The sequence below is a fragment of the Anolis sagrei genome, chromosome 2 (genome assembly GCF_037176765.1).
Source record: "Anolis sagrei isolate rAnoSag1 chromosome 2, rAnoSag1.mat, whole genome shotgun sequence".
Classification (NCBI taxonomy): domain Eukaryota; kingdom Metazoa; phylum Chordata; class Lepidosauria; order Squamata; family Dactyloidae; genus Anolis; species Anolis sagrei.
The window spans coordinates 202,147,124-202,164,387 of record NC_090022.1 but is presented as its reverse complement, the minus strand read 5'-3'; the positions used below and the strand labels follow the sequence as shown (position 1 = coordinate 202,164,387).

At 40.0% G+C, this 17,264-nt stretch overlaps 1 protein-coding gene across 1 annotated transcript in view; it reads right to left on the bottom strand.

Moving 5' to 3' along the window:
• The window catches only part of GRIN3A (glutamate ionotropic receptor NMDA type subunit 3A), a 205,555-nt gene that overhangs the window by 24,236 nt on the left and 164,055 nt on the right, over positions 1 to 17,264 (bottom strand). The window contains exons 5-6 of the mRNA XM_060762543.2: positions 13,873 to 13,988; positions 4,328 to 4,479 (exon numbers count right to left, since the gene is read on the bottom strand). Of these exons, the coding sequence (XP_060618526.2) occupies positions 4,328 to 4,479; positions 13,873 to 13,988 (268 nt within the window). The remainder of the gene's footprint in view (positions 1 to 4,327; positions 4,480 to 13,872; positions 13,989 to 17,264) is intronic.

Here is a 17,264-nt window from a genome sequence, read left to right as displayed (position 1 = left end):
CACTCTATGCAGTCTTGCCGACCAAATGACCTTGGAGGTGTATACGGACAATGCTGGCTCTTCGGCTTACAAGTGGAGATGAGCACCAACCCCCAGAGTCAGACATGACTGGATTTAATGTCAGGGGAAACCGTTACCTTTTCCTATGTCCCCTTAATTATTGAGATCTCAAGCTGTTCAAGGCCTTAAATGTTATCGCCAACACTTTACACTCAAATTCGAAATTTATTGGCAGCCAGTATTGCATGAGGCCCACAGTCTCATTTGATATATGTTCCTATAATCTGCAGGGGAATTTATCAGCAGCAGCAACAACAACATAGGGTTATTGTTGTCTATAGCATGACATTGCTTCCTCTAACATAAATCCAACTCTCTGGTTATCTTTGCAATGTTTGCATTGATGCTTTCCTACAGGGATAACGGAGCCAGGGGTTGATGATTGCCTCATTTGACACGGTTTCAGTTTGCATTGATTATACTCTTGTCAATATCCCAAAGGGAGAAGGTCCACAGCTTAAGGGTAGAGGTATGCTTTGTATAGATAAACATCTGGGTGCAGGGGGCTGCTCTTCTTGTTTTGGAAGGGCCTTATGTAGAATCATTTGAGAAGAAGGAGGAAGGAAAAAAACTCCATCCTCTGAGACCCTGGGCTGCCATTAATACCAGGCTGGAGGGATCAATACTGCAACTGAGTCCTAGACAGCTTATATTTAACCTTTCTCCCTGTACATTCATTTCTATGACTTAATTTGCGACATTACATGAAGAACAGAAGCAATCAAACTAATTCAATTGAACAAATTAAGTTTTCAAGCATTATCAAAATCTATTTAAAACACACACACAGAGTGAAGAATCAGGGCTGTATATGCCTGTCTGATGCGCAATATGTCAGGACGATGAACACCATCAACTTCAACTAATGTGGTCAAAAAATCATTTCCTATAAACTGCTTATTCCTATGAAAAACTCCAGTTCTGTTTCTAACCTCATTGCTTCTCTACCCTCTTGTATATATATGAGCCCAGACAGTTACAGAGATAATAATAAAAAACACTCAGTCTTTGAGTGTCAATCATTAATGTAGCTAGGTAGTTGTCTGGAGGTAAGTATAACATGTTCCAGCATTAAGCTTATTGTGATTTTCAATGTTAGGACTCTATCACACAAACTTTGTCTACTATACTATAATCGATACATCCCAGGTTGAGTTCCTTTGATATCACAATTATCTCCAGCTGTGCAATTGTGATGATTTGCTAGTTTGTGATGCTACCTTCTTACTTCTACATACCCTTATAATCACTCTTCTCACATTGCCACTGTGCTTTAATTTAATTTTTGATCATTTTTTTATTTTCACAGCAATTTTACAATTCCATCTTTGAAATCTAAAACAAAAATGGAAAATACAGCTTCAAAATGTGAAATAAAAGGAAAATGAACAGCTTGCGAATAGGAACGGGAAGGGTGGAGAGGGGAGAGGAGGAGAATCCAGCATGCTGGCACAGAAACAAAAGGGTTGTGAACCCATCAATAGCTAGGGACCTAGCAGTTTGAAAGCAAGTAAATTAATAGGTACCGCCTTGGCGGGAAGGAAAAGGGGCACCCCATGCAGACATTCAGGCAAAAAGATCAGAGATGTCTATGATCAGCAGGCTCCTTTGGCATGGAAAATAGAACAACAGCACCTCCCCATGGCTGGAAGTTGAGCATCGCCTCCAGACGCTGGAAATGGAAAAGGGGAAGCCCTTTACCTTATCTATGTATTATATCTTGCTGTTCATGTTAAAAGTCATTGATATGTACCATAATCTGCTCTGAGTCCCTCCAGGGAGACAAAGCGGAATATAAATGAAGATGATGATGATGACGATGATGATTATGAAATCAGGAACCTCAGTTTAAATATATGAAAAAACTTGTGCCGATTTAGCCCAGGTTACCCACGGAGTCTGCTGGCTCCTGTCAAATGATGCTGGCATGGTTCCATGGGTGAAGGAGGGTGGAACTAGTGCATGTTGCCACCATGGCAGGGTTCCTGCATTTTCACTGGAATCTATGGGGGGAAGGTGTGTGCTCCATGCTTCCCTCTATCAGATCACCTTCCGCTAGAGTCGGGTGATGCAGGGCGTGGGGCTCAACAAAGCTGGTAAGTACATGGCTTATATGTACTTTATTTTATATGTATTTTAATTTATTGTCATTGTATGATGTTTTAGACTTTTAGGGCCCGCCAGGACCCTAAGATCTTCTGGGGAGGCCCTGCTCTCTATCCCGCCTGCTTCACAGGTGCGGCTGGCGGGACGAGAGACAGGGCCTTTTCTGTGGTGGCCCCTCGGCTGTGGAACGCCCTTCCCATGGAGGTAAGATCAGCCCCCTCGCTAATGGTGTTCCGAAGAAGATTAAAAACTTGGATGTTTGAATGGGCATTCGGTTAATCAGTGCAATGAATGTGATGATTACAGGAATGGTAATATCGACGACGAATTGGATCACGACTCTAGTTATGAGATGCATTGTGTTGTTTATTGTTGTGTCAATATTGTATATTATGCTCTTATGGTTTTAAATTGTATATCGTTGATTGATTTTTATCCTTGTTGTAAACCGCGTTGAGTCGCCTGTTGGGCTGAGAAACTGTGGTATACAAGTAAAGTAAAGTAAATAAATAAATAAATAAATAAATATTGTGGCATTGAATCCTTGCTGTTAGCCGGTCTGAGTCCCTCTGTGGAGGTTGAGAAGATCGGGATAGAAAAGTTTTAAATAAATAAATAAATAAATAAATCTAATTTATTTTTATCTTCTGTGTTGTGTTATTTTAGTACATTTCAGTCTACCTCAACTTCACCCTCCTTCAGTAGGAAATTAGATTCCACCTGAATATTAGGAAGACTGAAGACACTGCCTCAGAGTGAGTCTCCTTTTCAGGAGGCTTTTAAATCAGAGGCTGGATGGCCATTGCAGGTTGGAGTGGATGGATCTTCAAATTCTGTTCCTATTACTCTAAATGCCAGTCAGGGTTTAAAACATTTTTTTCCTTCCATTGGCCAATTTGTGCAGTGTTTCCACAATGCCGCTAGATGTCTATCTTCCAGAAGAGATAAATACTACCACCTTGCTTCTAATTTGCTCAGTTTTTAACATCACCCAATAGCAAAATGCTGTTAACCACTTTTAATGCAGAGTGGTGAAAAAGGTTTTTTTTTAAAAAAGAACCCTGCTAGGCTCACTTTTTCAAACCGCAAAAGCCCTTCACTTCAGAGAGAGACAAAAAAAAAAAAAAAAACACAAAAAACAAGCAAGCACCAATATCCATTTAGCATTTTACAAGCTTGTGTTTTTCTTGGCAAATTTAGGTTGCCCCTGTCTCCACCTTTCCGGTAAACTAACATCCATTACTTACTGTGTTTTGTCTAAGAGGATGATGTTCCAAAACAGAAAGCACCAATGGTTCACAGATTAAACTGTTTGCTCAATGCAAGCATATGGCATTTAAAAACTGGCAGTCCCCCAAGAACATTTCATTTGAGACATGTTCGTGTTGTTATTGGATAACCTGGATAGCACCTGGCTTTCAATATGTCTTTTGGAAAGCAGTTGGAGATATGGCTGAAGCCCTACGGATTTCATTGACTTTCAGGTACACTTCTCTGCTCCAAACAACAAACCAATAAAAAAAAAGCTTGGCCAGAAAGTGACACCAAAGCTTTTAAGCTCTACAGTGTTGATTTATTTTGAGGAACCAGCAATCTTGGGCAAAGGAAGCTAATTTTTTTTGTAAAACTACAACTCCTATTGTTTCATAGCATTGAGCCATGACAATTAAAGTTGTGTCAAAATGCATTAATTCTACAGTGTAGATCAGTGGTTCCCAACCTTTGGTTTTCCAGGTGTTTAGGACTTCAACTCCCAGATATCCCAGCCATCATACCATGTGTTAAGTCCAAAACACCTGGAAGACCAAAGGTTGGGAACCGCTGGTATAGATGCATGCCATAGAGGCAGGTAGAAATAGTAACAGAGTTAGATAGAGATGGAAAGAGGCAAAGGGATACACTCAGACATCACACATGCGCACAAATGTACTTCAAACATCTTGTGACTGACAACAAATAATGTGCCTTTAGACTCCAATTCTGTTTCCTCTCCCTTCTTCCAACTGCTCTACAAGCAACAGTTCCTTTTATAATGAAACCAATGAGCTGCTCTCCCTTCCCAGTTTGCCATATGACAGTCTCTTCTTGAAGGCAGGAAAGCATCTACATTCTGAGCAAACACAAGACAGTGCCAAGCTGATAATGGTGATGCGTCTCTTACCTCCGTCACAGCAAAGCTTCTTTTCCCGCAGGGCACTACCTTGTACCATTTGTCATGTAAGACATCCATGAAGCCATGAGATTTATACTGGCTGATCAGTTCAGAGATATTTGAGGTTAGTGGAGAGTTTGGAGGAAGGCCAATACCATACCCTAGGGAAAGACAGGGGAAAATCAATGTAGTTTTAAGGAGAACAGTTTTGTACAGTTTTTTTGCAATAATGACCAAAGAAATAATGGAGCATCTCAGCTTTTGACAGCTAGTATGCAATTGGCATCCAAACAGTAGAGGAGTAATAGCATTCCATGGATGAAGGTATATTTGTAGATATATTTGCTTTTTACATTACATTTTAAATGCTGAATTGTTTTTACAATTGTTTTAACTGTATTTTGATATTTGTTATGGCATCAAATCCCTGTTGACTGTGAACCGCCTTTAGTCACCTCTGGAGAAAGGTGGTATACAAATGCGGTAAATAAATAAATGAATAAATAAATAAAATCCTTGTCAGAGTTGCTTTAGATTTGCTGGCTGGAAGAATTTCAATCTACCATGTGAAGCATCTACAGTTCAGTAGTGAGCCACATTCTTATAAAAGTGTTGAGTGGAACGTTGTTGTTTCTCCTTACAAAGTCGAAGCTTCTCTTGTGTCATGTTCAACAAACTCACATAGAAATGGCCATGTGCTCCATTTTCAACCCCCAATCAGATGTCCAAGGACTGGTCCTCTGACAGCATCAAACATTTCATTGCTGCTGTGTGCCTTCAAGTGACTCTGTCTCATAGCAACCCTGCAAACTGAGTTAGGACTTCATCCCACATAATAAGTAAAGCATTGGGGATCATTGTTTTCCCCTTAAGCTTTGCAATGTCCTGTTTGGAAATTAAACAAATGATTTTCCTACCCCCATTACATGTTTTCCTTAGTTCAGTTTTCTTTTCAATTATCAATTTGCCTTCCCATCCCATGAGAGACATCCTCCTCTCACTGTCTTCTCCCCTGTTTTCTTTTACTTGAAGAAATCCTCTGTGTTTGTTCTCACTAAAGTACTTTTTAACATGAGATCATTAAATTAAATTTCTTCTATTCTATGACGGCGCTCCATGCAGTCATGCTGGCCACATGACCTTGGAGGTGTCTACGGACAATGCCGGCTCTTCGGCTTAGAAAGGGAGATGAGCACCAACACCCAGAGTCAGACACAACTGGAGTTAATGTCAGGAGAAAACCTTTACCTTTACCTCCATCCTATATTATTGTATATTATAATTTATAAGTAGAGATACTGATCAATTCCAAAGGTAATTCTGTTGAATTTACATTGTTAAAAATATATAAATTACTGTTTCTTCCTCGGTTCTAAAGATCATGGCAGAACAAAGGATTCTCTACTGCCCATCCAGGCTCCTCCCTCCAGAATGATATCACCATTATTTTTACAAGCAGACAATGGGCAATTATCAATGCACATTAAATTTCACATTTTTGCATGTCTCCACATAGGGAATTAAAAAAGAAGTCAATTGCTAATCAATTTAGGAAGAACACACTTTAGAAATGGCAAAATACCTGGAACCCATAGTGTGAGCTTGCATCATATGATGGGCTCCATAGGTAGCCGTTTCTTAAATGTGTAGAAATGCTGATTTTATTGCGTGTGATGAAGTCTTTAGTGGAAGTTTTTAATTGAATAGCTTGGGAGACTGTGACTTCAATAGTCACCCAGTGGTTTTTCATGGCTGAGCAAGAATTCAAACCCTGTTGTCTTAGAGTCTGATGGTGCATCTGCATTGTAGAATGAATGCAGTTTGATTCCACTTTCATGGACCAATATTAGGTAATCATGTAGTTTTCTGCAGTCTTTAGCCTTGTGCCTTACCATATTAAAAGACCCAGGATATCATACCATGTTTCTATGACAGTTAAGATAGAATAATAGTATAATTTTGTAGTGTGAAAGCTCTTTTTCTGCCTCTTCATATCTCTCCTACACCTTCTTCAAATATATTCGCTACCAGTTTGGGACCAACTCCAAATCTGATGGGCAGGTATTCTACTCCATCACCCAAGTTGCTTATAAAGAGGTTGTGAACCCAAATGCAGTTCATGCCTCAAGGGATGGTCAGCCTGAGTTTTCTGAGTGACAGAAATAAGCAAAGTTCAGAACAGTTATTTTTTAAAAAATGCCCAGAATTCTCATTGTGAGATACCAGTAGCCATGAATGCCAAGGGATTCTGAAAGTTTCTTATCTTTTTTTTTGTAAGTTGCAGACTGATAATTTTCTTCACAAATGTTGAAATACTTTTTTATATTAAGAGCAATCTGTTTTCCAAACTTTACCCAACACCTGGTTTCTCACAATTCCCTGAATGCTCTCCAGCTTGCCTACGCATGACTTGACATGTGGTTGTCGAACGAAATACAAACTGAATTAAGACTAATCTAATTTAAAAGCCAGTCTCTGTCTCAGAGTCTCTAGAGACAGATTCTTCGGTTGCATCATTGAATTAGAATGTTTGGGGGTTGTTTATTTCCCTACAAAGCAACAAAATTCTTTCTGTATACTTAATTTTGGAGATGGAAAAGAACCCATCCTTCTAATGGGTTAGTTCTTTAATTATTCTTATTGCAATAACAGTCTGCAATGAATACCTTTTGCCATAGAAAAGTGTTGCGAACTTTTCTATGGAATGAGAGCAGGCTTCAGACTCTTATTAATTACTGAGTGTGCTAATGCTTTCTCACCAATGGGAGGGAATGGCTGCCTTGTTCTGAAGCCAGGACAACATAGAATCATAGTTGGAAGAGACCTCATGGGCCATCCAGTCCAACCCCCTGCCAAGTAGCAGGAAGATTGCATTCAAAGCATCCCCAACAGATGAGGACTCCAAGATCTTTTTCACAAGTACTGCTCTCAAGCCATGCGTTCCCCATTCTGTATCTTTGCATTTCATTTTTTTCTGCCTGTAGAGTATCTCCTCGTCATCAGAAAAGTGTTTTTTCTCTTCTTCCTCCTCCTCCTCCTCCTCCTCCTCCTCCTCCTCCTCCTCTTCTTCTTCTTCTTCTTCTTCTTCTTCTTCTTTTCACTTTTTTCACTTTCCTACTTTCTATTCAACATATTGTTCCCTCACTTTCAATTGAATTTTCTTTCTCTGAAATCTTTTCTTGTGAAAAAGTGTCAACAAAAACAGTTACAAAAAAGGAAAAGTGTTTTTCACCAAAGTGTTCCTTCAATTTAGTGAACAAATGATAGTCACTGGGTGTGAGATCAGGGCTGTGAGAATTGACTTAAAACATCCCAACCAAATGAAGTCAGTAACTCTTGTGCTGCATGAGCGGTCTGCGGATGCGCACTGTCATGCAGGAGACACACTCCCACCATCAGCATTCCACGACTTTTGTTTTCAATGGCTTTGTGAAGTTTCTTCATGGTCTCAAAATATATTCCATACACGTTTTGTCACATACTATCTTGACATTACCTTCTCTCCATAAACTGAAATGATTTCGTGATGAATCGCAGTGGCATTCATATTCTTAGCATTTAGGTAGCGTACTACAGAGCAAACTTTGCACTTGGAGGGAAATGGAATGAGGATCCTCATCTCTAACCTTCACCACAATGCCAGTCAATGAGCTACTGATGACTGGCATTGTTTGTTTGATTCTGCTGGCTTCCTGCTACACGGCAGTGATACCAACTTCCTCTGAGAACATTCCCCACAAGACTTAGTGCCTTGTAACCTTACTTTCTGGATAACCCTCCTAATTACAGCAATGGTAACAAAGCTGTAGAAATGAGTAACTAACTGCAGGTGCATCTACACTATAGATGTCATGCAGTTTGACAGCACTTTAACTGCCATGGCTCAAAGCTATGGAATCTTGTGATTTGTAGTTTAGTGAGGCAGCAGCACTATTCCGCAGAGGAACCTTATAGAACTACATTATAAAACCACCCCTAATTTGATAGCATTGAGTGATGGCAGAACTACATTCATTCTACAGTGTAGATGCATCCCAATGTATCTTTCTAAATGGTACGAGTCATTTCTGAATGACATTGCTGAACAAGGTGGCTCACCAAAGTCAGGACAAATTAAATGACTCCCTTTAAAGTATCATTCTGAACTCTTATTATGTAAATTGTCACTTAATTTGATGTCTTGGTATCAACCTTATTCTCATAGCCAATGTATAGAACTTGTGACTTAATTTTCTTTAAATGAGAAACAATCGATACGATTCTTTTCTTTTTCTGATGCATTCAAAATGCATTCTAATTACAATACAGCATTTAATTTTGCCAAAGGAGAAAAATCACTTGAAGATGAAATGTCTATATCATTGAGTACAATAAGAGTTTTTATCATTTATTTGGCCAGATTTTGTTGGTTGCTGATCCATCTATGAGTCACTGAAACCAGCAGTGGCTTTCAGCGAAATTAAACATTTCCCATATCAAATAAGCAATAATAAAATAATACAAATATAGTTCTCAATAGTGTTATGGTCTTTAAGTTGACTGCAACTAAGCAGTCATATTGCCCTAACAGTACCATACCAATCGAAGTGTAATTATATGCAACTATTCCCTTTTTATTGTACATAGATTTACACCCACAACCATCTGGCTATCTTAATCTTTTATGTGAACACATATACATTAATTTCTTTCTTTTTCTCCAGGCATCTTTGTTGTGGATCAGCTATACATATGTCATCCGCTGCTCTTGGTGTATGGTGTGTTTGAAGGGTGAGTAAACTAGCCTCAATCCATTTGCTAGTTCAGACTAGAATAGACCAACTGAATCAATGTGAAAATGTATACAAATCCCATAACTGGGAATGGAAGTCACGATTAGATTGAAGTCATTGCATGTAGAATCCCCAAATCCCTTGGCCAAACTACAGCTTCCACTTAAGTCTATCACTTTACATGCATCACCAATGGGATTAAATGAAGCACTACTATCTCCATGCACTGTTTAATCACTGAGATCATTTCTAGGTGGAGAAAAGCCCCAATAGCTTACATCTGTGTAAAATTCACTGAATGAGTTGGGATTTCTGTCTCCAGAATCCTATCCTAGAGTCTCTTTGTTAAGTTTGTACTATATGCTGTATTAACAGTCCAAGAATTCATCTGGCACAATTTGGTTGTGTATCTAAACATGTAACAGTTTAGATACAAAAATAAAAAAAATCCCAAACACTTCTTGTCTCAAGCATTTTGAATAAGGGATACTCAACCTAGATGTGATGCATGGGAAGGCAGATTACAGAGATGGGCCAAAACTAACAAAATGAAGTTCAACAGTGACAAATGCAAAATATTCCACTTAGGTAGAAAAAAATGAAATGCAAAGATACAGAATGGGGGACGCATGGCTCTAGAGTAGTACATGTGAAAAATATTTTGGAGTCCTCATGGACAGCAAGTTAAACATGAGCCAACAATGTGATGTGGCGGCAAAAAAGCCAATGCGATTTTGGCCTATATCAATAGGAGTATAGCGTCTAGATTCAGGGAAGTAATGCTACCCCTCTATTCTGCCTTGGTTAGACCACACCTGGAATATTGTGTCTAATTTTGGGTACCAAAATTGAAGGGAGATGTTGATAAACTGGAATGTGTCCAGAGGAGGGCAACTAAAATGATCAAGGGTCTGGAGAACAAGCCCTATGAGGAGCAGCTTAAAGAGCTGGGCATGTTTAGCTTGAAGAAGATAAGGCCGAGAAGAGACATGATAGCCATGTATAAATATGTGAGAGGAAGTCATAGGAAGGAGGGAGCAAGTTTGTTTTCTGCTGCCCTGGAGACTAGAATGTGGAACAATGGCTTCAAATTACAAGAAAGGAGTTTCCATCTGAACATTAGGAAGAACTTCCTGACTGTGAGAGCTGTTCAGCATTGGAACTCTCTGCCCTGGAGTGTGATGGAAGCTCCTTCCTTGGAGTCTTTTAAACAGAGGCTGGATTGCCATCTGTCGGGGGTGCTTTGAATGCAGTTTTCCTGCTTCTTGGCAGGGGGTTGGACTGGATGGCCCATGAGGTCTCTTCCAACTCTATGATTCTATGACTGTTCAGGATCCTGGACAGCACTATACAAATATTTTGAGACTGCAGAAGATCCTCCACAAAAGTCTTGTCGCTTCAGCTGCCCATTGAAGTATGCTGAAACTAGCAGGTCCAAATCCTCCAAAAGCTTCAACCCTGTGGGTTACTAACTGCAGTTCTTAAAGGGATTACTTTATTGGATTATAGGATTGAAAGCATTTGAAAGGATCTTCTGTGATGGTGGAAGCAGAAGGAAGAGCTTCATTCATGCCTTCAGGGACCCATCTCTGGGTGCTGACAGTGAAGGAACTGACATACCGTCTGGCTCAGGGTCCCCTCCAGAGTGATGTTGCCTACCAGACTCTGGGGAAATGATAGTAGTCCCTAAATATAGCTAATTTGGGCAGGAGATTTACAAATCTGCATAGTGCATGTTGTGCTTGCGGTGAGGTTTTCCTTCTTTTATATTACATTGCTTTTGATTATACAGTATCACAGTTATTCTGCATCCAATTAGCCTCTAGATTGATTTCCTCGGCCCTATTTTGAGGTGTCATACAAATGGCAGAAGTAAATTATTTGGGGGAAAATAGCCAAGATTTTCATCCAGACATGAAGGTTCTCAGCTGCTTTTGTAGGGATTTCTGGCATGGCACTCTTGTTATACTGCATGAAAATGGCAGTAGATACATAACTGTCTACTTCCATGGGACTCAAGCCTCAACGGTTTTCTAACTTCCTACACTGGCTTCTGTACTCAAACTGACTCAAACCTCAACTGTCATTCCTAAATTGTCATCCTTTTAAAACTGCATCTAAACAGTCAATGAACCAGTCACTTGGTCTGCAGCCCCTCCCACTGCCTCAAATACATAGAGCTAAGATAACTGCAAACCAAAGAAGACATACCCATCAGGAAATAAATGACATATTATAAACAGCCAAAACATTAAATAGAGGAGGCTTGAGAAGGTCGCTATCACAAACATACTATTTCTAGTCTTGAAGTAGTCAATTGCTTGCCCCATCAGTTGGTAGTTGTGAGTGCCCCTTAAACTCCGATAGGAACAGTGCTTTGGGTCAACTAGGAAAAATCTAATACTGGTTTGATGTTAGCTCAGTGGTACTACACACATTCTTCCACTCAATATAAAGAAAGGGTTGCAAAGGGAATGAAAATCTGTATTGTGCATGGCTGCACTGTAAACTGTTTCAGTACTGCTAAGTGAACTGAGAGCTTTTGACAAAAGGAGAAGAGCATTAGGCTCACACAAATTTGAAAAGCAAAAGAAAACTTGTGTCTATTAAGTGGGTGAATTCACAAAAGAGTCTGCAATTACCCAGCGGGGGGAAACCGCTAATTGCTTGTATAATCACCCTTTTAACACACACAGATTCATGGCTATTTGTGGTAGGATAGTAGCCTACTAAGCCATGAGCACTAAACTGAAAAGGAGCAGGAGCATGGCAGCTTCAGTGCTGCGTTATACAACTAAGAAATTAGGCAATGTGTAGTATAAAACTATATTTAGAGAGCTGAGCTGGCCCGCTGTAGGGGATTGCCCATTCTAATCAACTAAGTGCATATATAGGAAAAGAAAAAGCTATGCTACAGAAAGTTAAAGTCCAATTCTGCCAAGGAGTGGAAGAGGAAATTGGATTCAGGCTCATGGAAAGACAGACCACACTGAGGATATTTTGTGGGTTTCAATTTGGCACCTAGAGGATTAGTGCGTGAAACAGTCCAGTTATGCTTTTAAGAGATGGCACTTCAAAACCAATATATAAGGAAGCCAGTTCTTGGATTCAGGCTCTTTGTCACACTTTGGTACACTCAACAAGTTAAATCTCCATCAGACCTACAACAATAAGATCAGGGTAAATTCAATAATTGCCTCCTACGGGCAACTCTATAGGTGCATTTTCTGAATGTAATTGGTTTATGTAAATTAAATAACATCATCAACAAATGAAATTGGGAAGAGGTTGTAAGGCTCTAGGAAGCAGCACCCCTGGCCATTATTTATTGCTAATCGTATAATGGTTACTCCAGAAACTTCTTGGAAACTCGGAGGAAAACTTGTGCAATAGAGAAAAAGACTTTAGCTTAGACTTCTTCTTCCTGAGCTAGTAACAGCTTGCAAGGGTTTTCACATAGGGAGCCCTTGAAAATAAAGTCCATTTAGTGCAGTTAGACTTCAATTCCTATCAATTCAAGCCAATGGTTAGGGTTGATGGGTACTATAATCTATCAATATCTGAAGAATTACAGGTTTCCCATATCTGGTGTATCTGGCATTTCGGAATCACAGCAAACTCTTCAAAGTCTACTTACTTGAACTTTCTGACTGATTTGCAAAATCTCTGAAGTTATTGAAACAGGGGCACTTAAAATTATGGATGAGCCAACCAGACATCTTGCAGCTTCACTGAACATGTCAAGTGTGCAGATTGGTGAAGTACTAGGTTTGGCACAGGGTTCAGTGGATAGATTGCTGTGGAAAGTGTGTGTGTGTGTGTGTTGATTATTTCCAACTCTGCTTATCCTTCGCAGGAGCAAAAAGACTTCGGTCTAATGGCTGCTAATGTGTTCCAAGGTCTTAGGAAAGTGCTGTTGGCAGGCTGGACTTTCAAGCCACCCTTTGCATTATCTTAATGTCAGTCTCAATACAGCACAGCTTACAATGATAGAAAGAATTGGACGAGTAGAATAAAGCATTTCATTTCCAGCCAACAACTGGGTTACAATTTTAAGATGGTCCTTTAGGAGAGGTGTCTAATGGTATCTGACTGAGACTGCCAACGGACAGTGGCTACATGAAGTCTACCTGACTCTGAGCCTTACCAGGGAACCTTCACTTGTACCCTTATGGGTCCTAAAGGATAAGGATGTAATGGGTGGAATCTTTCTTTGGTTATGCGATTGGCCAGTTCAAAAGGCTGTCCTGGTAATGGCAGAATCAGCTATGGTTATTATGGAAGGAGTGAAACTCTTGAAAGTAGACATGCGGGGTGATGTTTCCCTTCTGTTCTACCCCAATGCTTTCAAAAGAGAATTAATGATGATGTGGATTTCTGTGCTTTAGAGATAGTCCATCCAAAGCTGCCTCAGAAATGCCTATTTCCTGCCCCCAGAATTTCAGAAACTTCTGCTTATTGCTGACAATAGAGTTCTGTGGGCATAAATGGTGTCTCCTCTCTGCAGCAGAGGAAGCTATACATCCTAGGCTAACCCCTCATGAACTACTTGTTTTATTCATTTAGGTTCTTTATCCCCACATTGCCTCTTGGCACATTTTTTATTGTTATACTTCTAATTTTTTTTACTGTTTTTATTATCAAAACATTTCACATTTTATAGTTATTTTAGTGTTTTAAACTGTTTTGTGGCTCCAAAGGTTGTAAAAGAAACACATAACATTATCAGCGAGAGCAGCAGTTCTGCTGAATAGGCTGTATTGGTAGGAAGCTTTTTCATACCTTCAATAGCAAAGGGTTTCCCCACCGTCAAAAGCTTGCAGTCAGCATCTATTGATACTTCATAATCCAGGAGTGCTTTATCCATGATGAAGGCATCTAGTTTCTCTGGATCTTGTCTGTAAATCAAAGCATTAAAATAACCAAAAATCACTCTGCAGGGGAACAAGAAACTGTACAATTTACCTATTTGGACAGGACTTATCTGGAAAGGAGCACTAGATCTAATTGACTAAATCCTTTGAAGTCTTATGATATATACAAAGTGGGGGGGGGGGAAATCAAAGTGAAATCTAATTAATAAGTCAACAACACAAGCATTTGGTGCTAAGGTCAGCAAGCAACTGACAACTAATTAAAAAAACTTCTCTGCTGCTATGTAATGAAACCAATATGTTAAAAATACATATTGTGATAGAAATAAACTATTAAAACTGTTGTTAAATACAAAATAGAAGATCAAGAAAGACTTTATAAATTAGAATCACTGAGACTTCTTCTTAGATGACTAAGACTAGTAGATATGTATTATGTCCACCAGGAGGCTTAAGAAAATGTTTAGCTCTTTCACTGCAAATGAAGGAGCTTCAGAATACCTTTGGCCATATTTATACCTTTCATGTTAATCTGGATTTTTGGCTAGAGCACTTCTCCAGTACAACCTGGCAACTTCTCTAGAGCGCTTTGGCTGTCCACATAGCTGGCTGGAGTGATGTGCATTGGGGCTGCTGTCGTTATGTCAACACCAGCAAGCAACTCCCTCCCAAAAACTAACTGGTGATGTCGCATTTCTGGTCACATGGCTGGATGCCCTAGTATGACATCAACAGAAATGCAACATTGCCAGCAAACCTCTGCTTGCTGGCAATGAGCCAGTAGTAGGCCTGTTGAGATGTGGCCAGTCAATTGGGTCAGATCCTGCTGTCTATACTTCTGAAACTCTGGGATCACATTGGCTTAAATCCCATACTCCATTGGCTGGATGCAGTGGTTCTGCTGCAAATCCGGCTATGCAACATGTAGAGTCCCTGCAGCAGCTGAGCAGAGCACTGAATCCACTTAATTTTAGACATAACCTGTAACTCAGTGGATCTCAACCTGGGGGTTCCCCAGATGTTTTGACCTTCAACTCCCAGAAATCCTAACAGCTGGTAAACTGGCTGGGATTTCTGGGAGTTGTAGTCCAAAACACCTGGGGACCCACAGGTTGAGAACCACTGCTGTAACTGGAGAGAGAATTTGTAGGCTTTTCTAACAGTAGCAAAATTCTACTGAACTTGAATTAGTTTTTGACAGTTTCCCAAGGTTAACCGTGTGGGCAGAACTCAACCAACTATTCATGGCAATGCCCTACCACAGTGGGATGGGGAGCCATTTTTTCTGTTGAAGTCTGAATTCCCTCAAGAGTAATCTGTCAAGTGGTTCCCTCTTCCTCTACTCTGCCCTCCTTCCTTCTCAGTAGACTGCTAGGAGACAGATGAATCTTGCCAAAAGTCTGAACATACGGCAGACAGCTGTTGGTATTGGGCCCAGAGAATGGGGCAGCCCACTCCTGATTTACAGCACAGTGACATAATTCTCTGTGAAATTACCTAAATTTTAATAAAACATCTGGAATAAGCACATGATGACACTACACTGAAACTTTAATCCACAACCTAAAGCTCTTTTCTGGGATCTATGGTTTCTCAACTCAGAATTAAGTTACATTGATTTCATAGGTGAATTACACAACACTGCAGACTATATATATGTAAATGAATTTGTATGCATTCCCTTTATTAATTTTGCCTCTCCCATTCCTTTCTGTTGTATGACATTAGGCTGTGAACTGAGCACAATCAATGCACAAGGACAGATAATTCTGCAAAGTGCTATGTTCTAGGCAGCATTTTTTCTTTAAAAATGTATTAAAATATAAAGTGAGGCCTAGCACCTACTGACCGTCATTTTCAGAGATCTTTGAATTGTTTTGCATGCAAACAATGTTCAAGATTTTTTTTATCATGTCAGATTTGAGAAACTGCAAGTCACTTCTGGTGTGACGTGATGTTCGAGATAACAACCTTAGTATGTCTGTGTTCAATAGTTGTTAATTTGCATGTCTCCTTAAGAATGTTGTCATAGTATGTATGACTGATTGTTGGTCTTAGCCATATATTCTCTCTTCCTGCATCAGTTAATCTGCAGTTTGTCAGTGTTTGAAGCCTGAATGGTCCTCTCTCTTTTCTCCATGAATAGATTTATGTTACACATTTTATCTCATGTGTTTTTGAACCAAGATGAGTTAGCTTGCTTTATTTATTTGCTAAACCTTCTGCATGGGTGGTGATAGTGGTATGACACTGGTTGTTGTTCACCTTCTGCTTTCGGAATGCTAATGACTTTGCTTGTGAGATTCTCTTTCTCTCTCTCTCCTTTCCCTTTAACAAGACCCTCCATACAATGTAGGAGCAGGCTTCCCTTTTCCAGCTTCCATCTTAGTTTGACTACTTGTGTACCACTAAGAGATCAAGTAGAGATTGTCAATACACATTAGTATAAAATTTGAATATGTTAAGATACACATAAAAATTTAAATATAGAAACTACTGCTGAATAGACATCCAATATACCTGACCATCATAGTGTAGCAAGAACCTGAAGAACAGTGTGCTGTCTAGGTTGCTATCTAGGTGTCGATGGACAACTTTGGGGACCCTTCTCATTGTGCTGTCTAGGTATTGATGGATGACTTTGGGGACCTTCTCATTGTGCGGTATAGGTATTGATGGGCAACTTTGAGGGAACCTTCTCATTGTGCTGTCTAGGTGTAGATGGACAACTTTGGGGACCCTTCTCATTGTGCTGTTTAGGTGTCAATGGACTGCTTTGGGGACCCTCCTCATTGTGCTGTCTGTCTAGGTGTTGATGGACAACTTTGGGGACTCTTCTCATTGTGCTGTCTAGGTGTCGATGGACAACTTTTGGACCCTTCTCATTCTGCTGTCTAGTTGTTGATGGACAACTTTGGGGACCCTTCTCATTGTGCTGTCTAGGTATTGATGGATGACTTTGGGGACCTTCTCATTGTGCGGTATAGGTATTGATGGGCAACTTTGAGGGAACCTTCTCATTGTGCTGTCTAGGTGTAGATGGACAACTTTGGGGACCCTTCTCATTGTGCTGTCTAGGTGTCGATGGACTGCTTTGGGGACCCTCCTCATTGTGCTGTCTGTCTAGGTGTCGATGGACAACTTTGAGGACTCTTCTCATTGTGCTGTCTAGGTGTCAATGGACAACTTTTGGACCCTTCTCATTCTGCTGTCTAGTTGTTGATGGACAACTTTGGGGACCCTTCTGCTTTCCCTCCACATGACTCTGGATCTTTGATCTGAAATTGGACTAGACGGCCC